The following is an 18,810-nucleotide window of genomic DNA, read 5'->3' on the forward strand; positions in this document are numbered from 1 at the left end:
AGATTATGGCATTTAAACCTTTGCTTAATGTTGAAAATGGCCATTAATTGCTCTGCTGTACTGGTTCCAATATTATTACCTTTGAGGTATTTGATCTTGGCTGACCTCTCCTGTAAGAATTTAGGTGTAAAAGTTAAGAAGATAACGTCACATTGAAGGTCCATTCAGCTGTCTTCTGCCCAAGATAACTGTGAATGTCTAGGGAAGAGTACAATGCTAGCAGAAGCAGATATTAATACTTCCTGTCACTATTTTCTGAACACTCACAAGTCTGTATCTCAAACACACCTTCTGTGATACAGATGCATCAATAGATATAACTCTATGTATTATTTTCCTCCTTAAATTTGTCAGTCCCTTTATGAATTATGTAAAATTTGTAGGGTACTGTGACAAGGACTTCCCATGCAAAATTATATTATTTTGTGAAGAAATATTTTTGCAGTTACCTTTGCTAAGGGGACTGAAAACTAAAAGGTGTTTTTAGAAAAAGCAGTGTTCGTCTGTTGTAAAGCCAAAAATTTGGGAAATTGCAACCTACTTTCCTAAATTTCCCTAGTAACTTCATGAAACTCATTTGTGTTAAAGTTTTTCATACACTGCTGAACACTGTATCCTACAGCACTGTAAGTCAGCAGCAAGTGAACTAGTTTCTGTTTAAAAAAATAGGTTCAGAGTACCTTGGGATCAAAAGTACAACTCAAAAATATAAAACTACATCTATTATACCGCTAACAGTCTGGAAATCTCATGAGATGCATTATGGTGAATATGCTGCACATTTCTTTCTTACAATTCATATTGAACTTGAGACTCTGGTATGTTTCAGGGAGCTTTTGTGCGGGGAAAAAAATAAAAATACTTGTTAATCTACACTTGGCACAATATAAACTGAAGATCATATACTACCCTGGAAACACTTTCAGAGTAGAAACAGCACTGCTTTTACCATTTAAATTTTTCCTCATTAAAATAAAACCTGAAAATTTACATTCTTCTAATATTTTTCATTTATTCCCCAATCCCAAACAAAAGCAAAGTAGAATCATGACAATGAATGGTTTTAATTTCCACTCAAAATTTGAATTCCAAAAACTTCTAGAATAAATTTGTATTTAAGATATATTGTTGAGCATCAGCAGTTGAAGAAAGGAATTTTGATTCCCAAAGTTCTGTGCACAGCAGGGCTGATAGAACTGTCTCCAGACAGCTGATCTCTGATGCTTGATGAACTGAAAGTCAATTTGATGAGGAAATGGTATGGCGAGACTTTGTCTTTCCTCATGAAAACAGGAGAGTTCTAAAGGCACCTCCTCACCTTCTAGGCATGGCAGAGAGCCAGACAAGCTCTGGCACATTGATATGAATGTGCTTTTGAACCACATGAGGCTGTTTTCTTTCTGCCCTCACTCTGCTTCCAGCAGCGTTTGAGTATCTCTGGGAGATATTAACTCTGGGAGAAGGAGATAGGAAAATGAATTCAGAATATAGAAAACACAAACCCTCAACAAACAAACAAAACCAAACAAAAACAACAGGAAGAACAACAAAACCCCCCAAACAACTCTAAGAGGCCAAAGAAGTTACTTTGGGGGTGAAAAAAATCAACAAATATGAAATGTATGTAGATTTTAAAAGAGCATATCTTTCCTGTAAGGCCTATGATACTTTCATTTTATGCTTGTAATGTGTCTTCTTGAATTCTCTATTTCAAAGACATGAGTCTTTTGGATAGTGAATATTTTGACTGTGGATGCTCACAACAGGGATTCAGCTGAGCCTGAGGTGAGTATGCTAACCCTTCAGTGTTGCACATGCAAAAATCTGGCTCAGTCAACTATCCATAAATGTTGACTTTTTATTACAGCTACATTGTTTCCTAGATGTATATTATTTTAAGTACTTTTAAAAAATTGCGAAAGCAGTACTCCAGGAATTACTAATTCAGCAGGTGTTACAGCTTACAGCAGCTTTTGATGCTAGGGTGATTTGAACCAAATAGCCTTGTGGCAAATGATTTCTTTAAACCATTTTTGGAGTAAAAAATACTATAAATGTGAGCAAGGCAAAATACATTAAACTAATCTTCAAAAATATGACAAAAGTTGCATGGAAATACCAGGTACTTTTTACAAGAATTTTTTTTTCCTGGAGTGTATGTTTTATATAAATTGTAGATGCGGCTGCAGGAAGCAGTATAATGTGGTTAAGACCACAAAAACACCTCAACCATTATATATTATAATATCAAGTCTAAATTTATGCCTGGTAATCTTAATCTGTCTAAGGGAGTTTGAAAGAACTTCTATTTAAACTTATCCAGATAAGCTTAATGCTGAATATTTGGGCTACCTATGCCTATCTTTCATAAATGCAGAGGTAGGAGGAGTAAGACAGTACTTATTTACAGGCAGCAGAGGAAAAAACTGGATTTTGTTTCCATCCACCATCCAGTGTTCTTAAATGAACCAAACTAAACTGGAACACACAAGCAAGTAGGAGCACACGTGATCAATTGTCAAGTTGTTTATATCACTCTTTCTGGAAATGTGATGGATTTCCTCCATTTTATGGAATCAGACAAAGCCTACAGTACCAGCTCATGATCTAGGATAGTCCGAGATAAATGCCTTAGGTAAAAGGACTAAAATAGATCCAAGTGCCAAACAGAGTAACAGAATATCTTGCTTTTTTATAGTTCCCTGCAGCCATGGAGATTGTGAAGTTCACTGCAGAAGGCTTCCAGCAGCTTCAAGGACAGTAGCTGCAGGGAGTTCAGTGGTGCCTGTAAGCCAAGAAGTTGGTTATTATTGCAGCCAGCTGTCTGAACTCCTACTGACTGGATCCCTCCATCTCTCTGCCCCTTATAAATTTCAAAAGGGCCTTAGCACTCCAAGGAAAATACAAAGTATGAATACCTGCGAGTACAGAAATACAGACTTGGGTAGGGTAAACTTTGTAACTGACTCTCCTTCTTCCTGACCTCATACGTAAAAATCAAGAATATGCAAGCTATATTTCCTGTACGAACCACACCTTCTTCTGATAGAAGACTGGATGTCATAGAAGTGTTTAGCAATCTATACCACCAATGGCTAGGATGGTAGGATTTATTATCATACTGATGCATTCAAAACTGTGCATTCAACTTTCACATTTCAAAAACTGTGCATTCAACTTTGATGATAAACTTAACTTGAGCTTAATATTGTTTTTCATCTAATAAATAGCTATTTGAGTTCTCCTAGGAGCTCTTCTCTATCTGTGTTTTTAAAGCTCATATGTCTTTTGGCTTCCTTCACGTCATGAAAAGTGTTTTCTCTGCTCATTGACAGACTGCTGTGCAAAAAGCAGCCTCTGGAAATGGCTAGTGTGCAGCATATTATAGTCTACAAATCTGATAAAAAAAGACAACATTAAGCATTTTAACAGCTACAGGAAGCCCTGCCATTTGCATCTGCTCTTTGCAGAAACAATCTGATCCTCCTCCAGTAGTGAAGTTAAATGTCTGCAGTGCTACTTGATGTTAATGGGCGAATATTTCCTACCACCTTGTTGGTTACCCTATCTGGACAGTCCCTGGCTCCAGTACATGAAATACCAGGAGTGCTGCACTGGTGAGCACCCACAGAAGGTTGCTTGGCTGGAGGCACAGAAGTGATGGGTAAGGGAAGGGGGTGCAGAAAGAAAAAGTAATTTAAAGCCTCTTATTCAGAGGGTCAAACAGGTCTCTGCTCCAGTTCAGGGAATGCATGATGGACCAGGCAAGTGTTGGTCTGCTTTTGCACAGGCCCGTGTGGTGGAAGGCTGGGAGCTTCAAAAGCACCATTGCAGGGGCTCCATTTGCTGATCCTGCTGCCTGCTTCCCACCTTTAAGGATAGGCTGCACTTAAAAGCTTCAGTAGAGCTCTTACTGTTCAATTTGCTTGAGTATATGTGATAATTTACTTTCCTATAAAATATAACAGAGAATACACATATTTGTGCTAGCTATTTCTACCCACAATAATGTCTGTTTATTCATTACCCACTCAGCTATCTGTCTTTAATTAGTTCATCAGCTGAGTATTTCAAGCTGTGCTGTGCACATCTGGAATGTTTCTTGTTTTACTAATGAATTTAATTTCCTTGATCATAGCTCAGTTGCTATGAACTACTGACTCTTCATGTGTAAACAAGAGGGAGGAGATGAGGAGGGCTCCTGGCTTGCTTTTTGTGATAAGTAATGATGTTTACTCGCCTTAGTCTCTTCAAGGCTGTGAGTACAACTGGGAAAGAGGGGACAAGTAACAAGGTGGAGAGGGAAATGAACAGCACAACCCACCACTTCTCCAAAGATCTCAGGGAAAAGGTCAAGTCTAATAATTCTTCCTATGATGCATATTTAATACAGTCTGCAGAATTCAGAATCCCTGGAGCTCAGAAAAATAAAATTTTCAGGTGCACTTTAGAAACATTTGAATATTCAAGAATAATTTTGGTTCTTACACACTGAGATCACAAAGGAAAATAAATTGTGTGGAAAATCATGGAGTAATTTCCTTATTTTCATGCATGGTGCTGCATAGAATAAGGCTGGTATAAATTGAGTTTGATAGTCTTACATGTCACATTTTCTTTCAACATCAAATGTATTTTTTGGAGGCAGAGCACTATCTTGTTTTGTCCTGATAAGTCACTACACATATATGCAATTTCCTATTGGTTAAGGATTTTTCTTGGTTTGGGGTTTTGCTCATGTATTTTTGGATGTGAGTGGGCAGTACTAAATTACTTGGGCTAGTAATCACCTAGGGATTTTCAGGATTTTGACAAGTTTTTGGAAGTGATTCCAGGTGAATTAATGGAGATAAACAATGCAGCTCCTGACGTACATCCTCGGGTCTCTGGTTTGTTAGGCTATCCACCTGCTTTTACGCCACTGAGGATCAGGAACTGAGGCAATTTTTTTGCCATTTGTATTCCCTTCCTCAGAACACTATAGATTTTTGATAGCTAGGCAGGCACAAACAAATCATACTGGTCTCTGTAGTTAGTAGCAGCTAAAGAGAGCCACAGGTGGAAAGGCATAATCCAGGTGTTGGTTGAATGACTGCATCAGTACTAGTTATCTATTATCAGGATTGTCCTGTAAAAGCCAGGAGAAAGAAAGGCCTGACTTACAGATCTTGACTCATTAAAACAGTCAGCCTGTGATCTCTGCCCTTTCCCCGGTTAATAAGGTATCATATATTTAACAAACATGCGAGGACTGAAGCATGTGAAGTCTAAGAAGAGTCTGAGGGGACTGGGTTTGCTTATCTCCCATCCTCATTTCAGAAAATATTTTCATATTTTCATTACAATGTGAAATAAATTTATTAATTAAGGGCTGAAAAGATAAAGAACTGAAATAATGAAAGCTACACATTTTTGTTATTTAGGGATTCCCAACAATCCATGGATTCAAGCAAAAAATCAACAAAACACCTTTCCTTTCATGTTGCCATGGGAAATTGATATTGAACTGATAACAATGACACATATCTTGAATTTACAGCTTCTGATGCTGGTTTGCTATTTTCTCAAAAAAATGCCTATTGCTTTAAGCATCTTAATTTTATTTGCCTGTATCTTTCCTTACACTGCTACAGATTTTCTGAGGCTGTGATAGCTGCAAAGAACTGTATGATAATAACATTTTTATTTAATGAACGGTTGTCCTTATGGGATCCCAAAATTGCCTAATGATATTATGGAGAACAATCTGATTAGCCATCTGAAATAGTGTGTGCACAGAGAATAGGGAAAAGCTCTCTCTGCATGGTGATATAGAGAGACAACTTCAGGATAAGGAGGGGTAAAATATCAGTTAATCACATTATGATTTAAGCAGGACTGAGGATTCTTCAGAAATGTTTACTTTTTTTTACAGAGGTAAAATCTCCAAAATCTCTATCTCCATATAGGGAATTATTTTGCATTTATAGAAAGGAAAGAAGTAGTGGTTCTCCCATGATGGAAATATTAAATTTAGTTTCGTTTTCTAGCAAGACCTTGTCATTTTTTAGAAAACACTGAAGCTTTTGAGAGTTTTGAAGGAAATTGAAAGTTTCTTGAAACTGTTAATGAAATATAACTACAATGAGCTGATTGGTTTGAAAATTTTACTCTGATTTGGATCTTTTAAACAGACATTTAGTTCAAAACTTCATTTATGAAATATAGTTAAACAGTGATGAAAAGGGGTCTTTTGTAAAATGTTGAAAGTCAAAGTCACAATGATGCCCTCCCATTGGTGAGAACTTGATAACAAATATGTTCTGTTTCAAATGAATTCTTATATTTTCAGAGTTTACATGGCAAGAATTTAGGAGAATTTGCTCTTCTTTTAGGATGGGAAATTAAATTATTTCCTGGAAAAATCCCTTTTCTGCATTTTTGGGAACATCTTAACTTTCCTGGAAGATATCTTGCCAGCTGTGGATGAAATTTACTTCTGCCTCAATCTGAAATTCAAACACAAAGCACAGGTCATAACAATAAATTAGTTTAAATTTAGCCTTGTCATAGCTAATCTAAAGGAAATTATAATGGAAATTACTTGAATACAGGTACATGAACTATGTTCTCTGTGTGATAATTGATTTACACTGATTTATTTCCTCAGTTTTCAAAAGCAGATCCATTTGGAGTGACAAAAGTTTTTCATCAGCAGGAGCTCATGAAACCAAGGATAAATAACAAAGTATAGATACAGTGGTCATGCTGGAAATTGATTAGCTAAAGAACAGGCTGAAAAGAAACTTTTGAAACCATAAATCTGGCTCTCTTTCCATAACTGCTTCTTTGAAAGCTGTTCTCATGAAAAATATTGCTCCTTTGAATTAGACCAAATGAGATGTGGAGGTTATTTTTCACAAATGAGAGTTGAAATACAGGCATATAAAAATGTTAGAATTTTCTGCTCAATATTGTGAAGTTAGCTTCATGATTCTGCAAGTTTAGCTAATACCTTCGAAGGACAGATTACTGTAAGCTCGTAGCAGGAAATGGATAGAACTGCTCTGAATTTCTTTAATGACAAAAAAGGTATTAATTTGTAAAGTACAGGATTTCCCTCTCATCTCCTTTTAATTCTGTCTGAGCTGACTCAAAATTAAAGCCTTGACTACAATTACCAGCCTTTTCAAGCTTCTTTTTGTTTGCCCTGAAGAACCAAGTTGGTACCTCACAAAAGGTAAGTTTTAAGCACAGAAAAGAGGAAGAATGAAGGGGAATTGCAACCTTTTCTCTGAAACCTGCTCTGTAAGTATCTAATCTGTGGCACGTCACAGGTTGCAGCATTAATTTGGACCCCAGCACAGTCAAACTCAGAAATTTAACAGTGGAAGTTATCCGTAGAATTATCATTGGAAAAGGGAGTAAGTAGGCAATACTTCATATATCTCTTACAGTTTTCTAGCCCTTTCTCTCCCACATTTGCAAGTTTTCCATAGAAGACAAAGGTCAGAAAAAAATGTTAAAAAATAGATCAGAGAAAAGAAATAGCAGATTAATTTTTAATATATGTAGTCCACTTCTCTTAAACTATTACTTTATTCCCTTTTGACAGTTCAGACTTCTTCACTTGACAGAAATGCACAACTTTGCAACCCTGTGTTAGGGGTAGTTCCCTAATAGGTAGTTCCTTTGGAACTGCATCATAGTTCTACATGAAAATCTAGAATGACCTGCTCCACTGAGAGAGAGAAGGATCAGGTAACGTTCCCTCAAAAATTCTGGAAAGCATGTGTATAATAATATATATGGGCATATAATAGGACTTGATTATGGGAAGGTTTTGAACTGAAGCTGTCAAAATTCAGTCCTACTGAATGGGATGGGGACAGTAGCCTGTGGGATGAGAAGTCATTATGAATAGCAGCTGTGATTGTGGAATACATACCTGACCTTCCTTTCTATTCTGTCATTGGATAGAAAAAATTCAACTATTGTAAATGCTTGCATTTAGACATCATTAGAATTAGCTTGGCTTCTTAGCACGGAGATCACTGGTGCAAGTTTAATGAGCACCAAAGGTCTCCAATTTCTTCTTATTAGTTTTTCCATCTTGGTGATTGAACATTTCAAGTATTACTGCGATACTTTGTGTTGTGTGTCAGATATTGGTGCTGTGAGGTTATAAATGGCTATCCTCCATCCTGCTGCCAATCACTTATCTATGTCTAAATTAGACTGAATTTGCATAACTTACACGTAGGGATGAACGACACTGACCTCACTCTACCTCACCTTCAATCATTCTCTGCCTTGTCCTGTTCTTTCTGCTCTTTAAATGTCAGTCTGTCAGTGCTGGAGGAATGTGCAGGCCAAAAGTATTAAAGTGAGATAGAGTTCAACCTAAAAAAAATAAAAATAGATAATTCCTCCCCTATTATACCTTATTTCTAAGAAAACTCAGACTTATGGAATGAAATTTAAAGTTGGCTGCAAATTTCTACATGTAATAGATGGGATTCCAGCAACTTCCCAGTCCCCAGTTTAGTCATAGGTTCTTCTAATTCCTTATGGCTTTACTGACACCTCCTTCTCATCACTTTTCTATACACTGTGGGAATTCTCTCATAATTTCATTTTTATATTTTGTTTGTTTTCTGCAATATTGCTTTTCTTTTTTTTTGCTACAGGTAAGAGGAAAGATAGTAATATGCATTACAATCACAGAGATGCTAAAATGCTTGAAATTATAATTAAAACATAACTTCAAGAGGATTTGAGTATAATATGAACTGCTACTGTATGTCATCTATCAGACTAACGGTGTTTGCTCAGATTCCCCAGGAATCTAGAGACAATACTTTACATGAAATGCTTCAGATACTTCTTTTTTTTGCATTAAAGAAGAAAAAATTAACTGCAGTATAATCATAATGATGAGGAGAATTTGAATAAAAGTAGCTCTTAATTGCATTTGAAATCTGTATCTCTGAAACATAAAGCTCATAACTCCCCTATGGAACTTCACAATGTTTTTTGTTTATGATCAGTTGGAGAATTAAACATGGGCATCGATTGCCATATGTTTTCATTACTTCAACAAATATGTAAAAAGAGCAAAATTTATTTGTTAATTGATATTTGCATGAACTGTCTTCTGCAGTTTATACCAAGATATACATTTAGGTAGAATTGAAAGCTTATGAGAATTAAAATTATTCGATAATAGGCAGGTCAATTCCTATCTTAAAGGTTTGCTGTCAGATTTACATTTCATGATAAATCCGGGAAGGGTGGAGATGTAAATTGTGGAGTTGTGTTATTCTTTGTACCTACATTCACATATGTGTGAAACAGGTGTGACTTTTCTTTTGAAAGGCAGTAGACCATGCACAGAGGAAGCAAATTCAGGAAGGTAAATAGTAAAGATGAACAGGTTGAAATGCATTTCCCATCAAAACAGATACTCAGAACATACTGCCTTCATGACCTTAAGGAAAATCTCCAGCAATGTAAATTGCATTCATAATGAAAATATGCACTGAATGACAGTGTTATCTATAATACTTTCACACACTGCCAGGTACCAGGCACCAGGCAAAAGTGTAATAAATTTCACTCTTTTGAATAAAGCACCCAGGCTCTACTGGATCTTTGCAAAGTTGGAAAAGGATTTTAAAAAATGGATCTCAAACTGAATCAAGAGCCATTGCTTGTGGTTCAAATGATCTCGCCTCGGTATATTCTAATGGGAACAAGTCCACATTTTTTCCTTTTTTCCTTGGGTTACTGATGTTCGTGTAACTGTATGGGACATTGTTTTTCTAATTTGCTGAAATTAAATTTGATTCTACTGGTTTTTTTTCTTCTCTTGCACTATTTGCAGGCATCCTGTTGCTTCAGTCAGGCATGAAAAAACATGTCCAATAGGAAAATGGTTAAAATGTGTGTGATCTGTACTTTTTCCTGCTCTGTTAGATAAGTAGCTCTCATGGGTAGGATTTGCTTTCAGAAAGGAATCAGAACAAAACCCGACAGTGAATGGGATGCAACAGAGAACATTCAAATATAATCTATGAGTCAATTTTTTTCTATATTAAAACTGTGTAATTTTACAAGCATTTATTCCATGGATACACAAGTATCCAAAGTTTGAACTGAAAGAGAAATTTATGGCCATGTAATAAACCTCAGTAAAGGTTATGTCCTGTGGAAACACTGAGAGCTTACAAACCATTAATGTCACCAATTCCCTGTAGGTTTTGAGATGATATAAAAAAGAAGTAAAACAGAGCTTTATGTAGAAAGAGCACTCACAGAATCTTAACAGTCCTATGGAGACTAATTTGTCCCAAATACCTAGGCCAAAATGTCTCCTGCAATACAAATGCAAAGGAGTAGAAGAAAAGCATCTAGAATGATTAGCTAGGTTTAAGTATTATCACATAGAAAGAAAAGAAAATATTTTGGGAACTAAAATAATTCCAATCGTACACATTCAAAAGCTGCTCACACTGCCTACCATTTTCCATTGCCTAAACTCAAAGACAATTCCAGCTACCTTGCAAATTCTGGAGATACTAGGTCTTCTCATTTTGGTACTGTTCACCATGGCTCATCTAAGGTAGAGCTTATCTTGCTGAAAACGTATATAACAGGAAATTTTAAATTAAATTCAAAAGTTTTGGTATGGAATCACTTTTGAGTGTAATTATACAGCTTCTGAGAACTGGTTCCAATTAAAAAGGCTGACAAAGCTACCAGCCAGAATGCCAGCACTTGGAGCACTTTCCTGCTTAGGAAGGATATGAGAACACATGTAATAGAAGGACATACTTTATCCCATATCCACCTTTAAATTTCTTAGCATATTTCAGCATGACAGAGAAATGCACTAAATTCATGTGAACAATGGAGATTTTTCCAGCTCCTATTTTTAAAGACAGGCAAAATTTTATTTACATGGCCAGAAACAGCCTATACTTGTATGACACAGTCCAAGTTTTCCTGGGAGGTGAGAAAGTCAAGAGTTCTCTTAGAAACATTAAGACTCTGCTGGAGGGTGTTTAAGCAGTGCTTCCTAGAGAAAATGTTCCTGCATGAAGATGGAAATAAATTCTAGATAAACTTCACAATAAGTTTAATTATGCATTATGAAACAGGGTTAAAGGTGAAAGGAAAGTGAAAGTCTTAAGAATGAGAAATGACAATATTTAAATTGGATGTTAAGCAACTGCAAAATAATGGATTTTTTTTAACTTTAAAAGTTGCAGAAAAATGACCTAGTGGGTCATTTTTTTCTCTTGGGTCTCTGAGGAAAGCAATTGCATATGAAGGATACAGTTTGATTAACCAGTTTGATTAACTAAAGCATAGATCCCTACCCAAATCTGAACTGAGGGCTGTCGTTTTGTCACCCTCAACATAATCCACTGAAAAAATCAAACAAGTTTGAAATAGTATTTCTGGCAGTACTTGGTTGGCAGGCTGCTTTTATTGAAAGGACACTTTTCTTTCTCCTGCTTCGCTGTAGCACTGGAATAACTATAATAAGAAATGAGCACAATGTCTTTATATTCTTTGGATGAATCTGTATTTCCCCTTGAACTGCACAATTTACAATCCAGTGAAGCACAAAAAGACATGCTGTGGTAGCAGATGTGGAAATAAAGCAGACAAATTTTCATATGTACTGAAGGCACGCACCTATAGGTACTGGTGAAAAAACTTAAAATTCTTAGATGGATCAAGTTTTGATCTGTATTTTCCTTACTGAACATATCAGAATTTATTTGAAAATCATAAGAAATTAATAATAATCGTATAAAAATGTATGTAGATACATCTAGCAATACAGGAAAAAGAAAAGGGAAATGTAGAAAAATCGAGAGATTTTCACTGGTTTTCTAATCTTAGTGGCAGAAAAGTAATTAAGAACTCAACAGGAAATTGCCTAAATTTCAGCTATGTAATCTCATTGCACAAGCCTCCAGCAGAATCATTGCTTCAGAAGTTTCAAAAGACAAATTTTTGGTATTTTCCTGAAAGCACTCTGTCTGGGTTTTGTTTTTTGATAGAGAGTATCACTGATGTTAATTTTCTTTGATACCATATTTTTGCTTCCATTAACCTGTAAGACAAGTCATTATATAACTGGAATGTTGTCTAAGCTAGAGTAGGAGTAAATTGTCTCTACTTCCAGTAGAGGATTCAACTCCAGCTGAATCAGTAATTCAAATACTTTTTATTTTAAATTTGTTTTTCTGGGATACTCTCCAGTTTACCTACGTATGTAACAGTAACAACACTGCAGGTTTGTCTGAGTCTACACACTGCATATCCTACTAGAGAATTGTCCTTGGACATAGGTTTAATGTATAACTGGAAATTGCACTGTAAGGCTATGCTATTTTTTTCCCTGAAACTCAGCTGGTACCCTTGAAAAACAAGTTCAGGACATTGAAAGAGTCCTCAATTTGCAATGTAATGAAAATGGATTTAGCATGCACATGAAACAGTTAATTTATTTTCATTACAAGTGACAGTTCTGAGTCACCAACCTGCACATGTGATGCATGAGAAGTACTTAACAAATACAAACCCACACCTTACCAAGGTTACCAGGCTCTAAGCAGTGACCCTGGAAGTGGCTGTCTGGTTTAGATAATTACACAGTGGTTTCAATACAAACCCAGAGTCACAAAGAAACGTGATTGGCCATACCACTGTCTGAATAAATTAGACAGCTCTGCTGGAACATTCTAAAAGGAGTGAAGCCAGAAGTGATACTTATAAATGAAAGAAACAAAGCATCAGTAATGAAAGGAGTAATAATGATCCATAATCAAAATCACTGAAAAAAGAACTCAAGGTATATTTCCCCTGAGAATACACCTGCACCTCATATGCACACATGCTCAAACAAAATCCATGCACTGATGGAAGAACTGAGTTTTGATTTGTTCCTGAACTTCTGTTACCTGTCAAGATATTTTTTGTCTGTCTCTGCAGGTTCTACAAGCACACCACTGATACTGGTCTTCATGAAAACTTAGCTTAGAAAGAACCACAGTCAATGCAGCTGCTTCCTCCTCCACATTTTGAAGATTACAGATAATAAAAGTAATATACAAGAAAATGATTCATAGCTCAGAAATCAAAGTCTTACTGGGAGGATAAAAACTGTACAGCAGAGGACATGGAAAAACATAAATCTGAGCTGTGTAAAAAACATCTCCCCTTTAAATTCTGTCTTTGCTATTGAGGAAATGGGACAAAAGGAAAATTGATTCAAGGAGAAAGGCAAATCTAGAGCAGAATAGTCAGTCTATTCCCCTCTGGGCTTATAAAGAACAAACTCAAATAAAAATCTTTGGAAGTCCTTGGGAAAAGGATACTCTTAGCAGGTGGCAAATATAGAAGCTTTGTGAAAACCAGTATTTTCCTAAGGGGAATGAAAAAAATTCTTCAGAAGGAGCCAGAAGCCACAAAAGGAATTTTGATTCAATATGATTATTGATGAAATCTTTGTAGCAATAGCCCCACCATGGCAAGCTAAGTTCTTTAGTTTGGTTTCAAAAGAAATTACCAGATCGGCTTTTGAAGCCTTGATCTACCACCTCAGGCTGAGTTTAGACAGAAAAATCCCCTCAGCATACTTGTGTTCTTCTCTAAAGGGAGAAGGCTCAAGGTGCCCCTTTGCATTACAGTGGGATAGCATAAAGAGATGGACAAGATCTTTCTGTAACTGGTTGGCCAAGGTTAAATGCAGGGCAGCTGAGGAGTCCAGGTCCTATTGCATAAGTATTAGAAAAACTGTAATAGGTCTGTAAAGGTATTTTAAGCAGTGTTTCAAAGTTAGCTGAAGAAGAATAATTATTAATTTTTGGTTCTATGTGGTTCTATTAATTTGTGCACTTTTTCAAGATCCTGCACATAATATCTTCACTTCAGGGAAAACAAGAGTAATTCCCTTATCCAGTATTACTATGGAGTCCAAGGATTTTCTTTGTTTATACTTTAAATTCCAGTTTTTCTAATAGGATATTGAGAATGTGCTGACAAACTGCCACTGTCATTCTGTCTGTACAATGCTCATACAGCTGTGGTCAGGAAGGACAGCTTTGCTTGAAGTCTGTGTAGAGTGAACATTTGCTGAAAACCCTTGCTTGATCTTTGAAACACTGCAATACAGCGTCAAACCCTCCCCCCTAATTAATATTCTCTTTGTGCATCTGTTCTCCATGAAATTGATAAGTTTGCTTCCCTGGTAGATCACCGCTTAGAAAAATCCTTAGATATTAAGAAAGCATTCCTCAACACTAGAATGACAAATAGGAAAGAGACATCCTGGATATTTAATCCAAGGTGCAAAACAGGCCCCAGACCAGTTTTATGGGATTTTTTGCCACAGTGACTAGATGAGTCTTCATCATTCTGATAGAATACGGCAGCTTAAGCAGATCTTTAGAGGGGTAATAAAGGCCATTTTTGCTGACTAGTTTTCAGAATGCAAGTAGTGTTTTGTGAGGTGCAGTTAAATATGAAAAATACTTCTGGAACACAAATAAATGCAATCATGCATAAACCAGTTTCCTGATCCTTATCTTCAACAATGGCCACAATTCAAGAAGAGCCTTAATCAGGTAATAAATCAGGCAAAAAGAAAAATGCAATAGTCATTTGTGGGACCAAAATAAAACCTATATTTCTGAAAGAAGAATATAGTTATTTTTGCAACAGGAAAATAGTTATGATTCTGCAATCTTCCTTGGTGTGTGTCAAAACAAATTACACTCATATGATTTTCAGATTTACTTTGGTCAGTCAATAGTGCAGGAACAGTTAATTGTTGTGGTCTCTGCTGATTAATGGATTCATGACAATTTGATAAGCATGGGAGAAAGTGAATTGTATGAAATGACAAATACCTTTGCTTTCTTTAATCCTTTTTTCCCTAGATATTAAGCTTTCAGCTGTCTCTTTTTAAGGACTGCAAAGGCCATTAGCTCTGTGGTACTCTTACTCCTGCACTCAGGTGTAGCTGCCAGTTGGCCTAGGTGACATGCCACTGTCACTAGACGTTACACAGAGTTAGCTATGAAGTATGTGGCATGTTATACTGTAATTCTGGTGGGAAAATATGGGTTCATGTGCTGCAAAATATCACTGGACTATGGGTTAATGCAACACATGGTATGGACAACCTTCAGGGCAAGACAAGATAACTTGTCACATTATTGGCTGCAACCACAATGAGATATTCTTCTAAATAGGTACATTTTTATTTGACTGGTTACTTTTCCCACCTTCCTTGCAAGCAAAACAAAAATCTGTATTTCTTAGACAGTCTTCATAACTATAACTGAATTTCATTAACACAATTTAACTGAAGACATGAACTGTGCTGTGATGACACTCAACATCTTTAATACTAAAAATGTTGGTTTTGATGCATGGAATATACAAAAAAGCCACAAAATCGAAAATCAATTGGTTTGTGGTTTGTTGTAGTTGGTTTTTATCCTTTCCCAGAAATTTAGTACATTGGATCTTCAAATTTGGAACAAAAGCACAGTTTAAAATGTAGGCATTTTCTCTGGAACAGAAACCTTGTTTTCCACAAGGTGAAACAGCAGCTGTTGTGTACATTTAAGAAAGAATACAAAGGGGAATGCTTAGTAAATGCTCTGGGAATATAAAACAGGGGCTTTGCAAAGGAGTGGGGTCTATATTATCTCCCGTGAGAAAAATGATACCGATTTTTGAAAATAATAGATGGTCATGGAAGGAAATTCAAATTTATTCATAGGCATAGTTTTTTAAAAAACATGAATCATATCTGCAAAGTTCATGGAGAAAATTAAATTAATCAGGATGGTACAAATACACCTCTTCAGTTTCCCAAAAGGCTATGTCACTCAGTCACACTCTAATAAAGGCTATTGCCTGCTCAGATGAGGTTTCATTTATACTTATATTTAGAAATGGCTCATCCTTTAGAGACTAACTTTTCTAGAACATTCAGGATATAAGGAATATGGGTGCAAGAAAAATAATATTTGTTATTTTTTGTCATCAGTTGTAAAAGTCTGTTACAAAAAAGCTTATAAAACATAACTGAGACACAAATAAACACAGACTGACCTGTGATTGGTCAAACAACATAAATAGCAAGCAACAAATATATGACGTGAATATTTCTGCATCACCTCAGTCTTACAGGCTCAATTATAGTACTCTTTACTGTGGATGTGTTTTGTATTATTTATGGATCACACAAATATTAGTTGTTTTAAATTAAATCAGACAACCTTTCCTTACTGCACCTATTATAAGAGAACTGCCTTAAAACACAGCGGACAAATAAAACGTATGTCAATTGCACTGAGTTTGAATTTTTGAAGTGTGATTTTGAAGGGCCTTAAACATTGCTCTGCTTTTGGTAGTGAATTTCACCTCCTGAAATATAAAACAGACAAGCAAGACTACAATTTTCCTCAGTGCCTTCCAATTTTGAGAGTGTGTGCTGTGGAAATTTATACATGATATTGATTTACACTATCACTGGATGATCAAATTGGAGGATGTCCACCTCTTATTACACCTAGCCTGGTAACCAGAAACTACAACAAAAAAACTCCCAATGCTTTACATGGAAACATCTAATCCTGATACAGTAAGCATCTGAAGACAATTTTGTCAAACTTTATACGCCTACAACCAGAGATTACAGTGATGAGTTTTGCCATCATGCTACCATTTATATCGCATAAGCATAGTAATGGTAATGACACTGACAAGAGCACCCAACAGAAGGACAGATATTGAGGGATATTATTATGCAATCTGTATTACCACTTATCTACATAAACTTAGTTGAATAAACCAAGTTGCCAAATTTACCATAAACAAGAATATTGATATTTTAAATGAAAAGGTATGCCATTATAGGTGTATTTTTATAGACAAAATTTCCCAAATCACAGCACACTTTCATAGCAAAAGGTCTTTTGAGCAGACAGCCATGAGTTCCCATGGGGTGTCTCCAAAGTTACCCCTTTCCAACTGAGTTTCTACTCAGGAGTAAGCAGAAGAAAACCAGAGAACTTACGATCTCCTTGGCAGCGCACAGGACCCACGGATACCTTGGCTTCAGACCCAGGCCGGTCAAGGTCTCCAACCACCACCTGGCTGACTGGTAGGTGCTCTTTGTATGACAACATCCCACTGTCTTTCCTCCTGAATTACATAGACGCAAAAAGAAAGCTAATGTGAAGCATATGAAATTATTTTCCTTGATGTAAGTACCAAAAGAATAGGTATGCAACAATTGCATGCAGCTCAAACCCCATTTTAGTTAGCAAGACCACAAAAATTCAATTTATAGTCATGTCTTAGAGCTCCTCATTCGAACTACAGCAAGTAACCTAGTGCATTTTTCATGCTTAGACCAAATCACTGTGCACAATTACAATATTTTCCATTTATTATTTCAAGAGATGAACCCAACTGGCATACTTTTCTTTCTTCCAAACAGAAAATGAAATAAGCAATATTTAACGAGGTACTTTATCTCTCAACTGGTTTACCTTGTGGGTTTTTTTTTTTGGTTTTAATATTTTTTGTTGATTTCTATTTTTGGTTTTCTTTTATTTCTGTTTTTATTTGTTTTTTTAATATAAACACACAGAAAAGACTGAATTATCCACACAGGAAAAATACCCTATACACAGTGTTAAGATTATAATTTTTGACAGAAAAGAAAGAGGAAACAAAACAAATCCATCTATTTCTCTCTCTTCCCTCCCCCTCCCATATCCGACTCTTTCTCTTTAGCTCTCTTCTGCCATGTAACAGGGTATCTGAAGTAAGGAACTTTTTGATCTAAAAAATCAATTCCTTTATACAAAAATATCACAGGATGAAGGATGAATTCAGTATCTAGAAAAGTTAACTGAACCACACAATATGACTAAAACTGAGAACTTGTAACGATTTCAGGAAAATGAAAGTCTTTTTCATCTCTAACTTGGATGACTCCAAGGTCATACTCATTATATTGCTAATAACTGGGCAGTGCAGCAGAGATCTGCATGATCTGTGGTAATATTCAGCGTCTTCCAGTAGGACTGTACTGTTTTCTTGTAGCATCTCCAGTCATCATCTTTATTTGGCCTATCTGAAGAGATGGAAAGCAAAACATTCTTTCAAAAAGAAGCACAACTGAATTAGTTAAGAAAACAACCATCACATTTTACAACAGTTCACTGGAACTAGTGTCTGTTCTCTGTGATGAAGAGAGTAATTAGAGATTTAATTGCTAGAATTTTTCAATTAGCAGGTGACTGTTTTACTTAATCTGTGTGTTCTGCCCCTTCAGAGAACTTGCTCCTTTGTGTTATGTGACTCTGAGTTTCTGAGATCATTAACCCTCTTTGGCTGGAAACAGCTACACCAGGTGCTCTGTCGGTGAGGTTGCTACAGGGATAGAAAGGGAGTAAAATGGAGAGCAGGAACCCTGGCAGGCTGCTCCTGCACATTGTGCTGGCTCATAGCATGTTGCTTTTCATCCCCAGATCCTCATGCCCTTTACAAAGGCATCCTTTTCACCAGTTTGGAGACAAGCGGTATAAGAGAAGAAAGATTAAAGGACTTGCCATTTAAGAAAGAAAAAAGTGAATAACAAAGACAGGTATGTAGACCTAATCTTCATCACTGCTAAAGACTACGTGCATGGGTCCCATTCCTTTCTAATAGAGGACAAATGTAGGTCATCAGTTTAGTCTTTCTCAGGTTTTCCCCTGAGACTGGCTTTCTCTGCTGATTTTT

At 36.2% G+C, this 18,810-nt stretch overlaps 1 protein-coding gene across 3 annotated transcripts in view; it reads right to left on the bottom strand.

Moving 5' to 3' along the window:
- The window catches only part of CNTNAP2 (contactin associated protein 2), a 1,082,030-nt gene that overhangs the window by 153,698 nt on the left and 909,522 nt on the right, over positions 1–18,810 (bottom strand). For all 3 annotated transcript variants that reach the window (XM_088167403.1, XM_088167401.1, XM_088167409.1), the window contains one exon: positions 17,093–17,220. In XM_088167403.1, the coding sequence (XP_088023529.1) occupies positions 17,093–17,220 (128 nt within the window). The remainder of the gene's footprint in view (positions 1–17,092; positions 17,221–18,810) is intronic.

The sequence above is a fragment of the Sturnus vulgaris genome, chromosome 1 (genome assembly GCF_052056855.1).
Source record: "Sturnus vulgaris isolate bStuVul1 chromosome 1, bStuVul1.hap1, whole genome shotgun sequence".
NCBI classification, from domain to species: Eukaryota; Metazoa; Chordata; class Aves; order Passeriformes; family Sturnidae; genus Sturnus; species Sturnus vulgaris.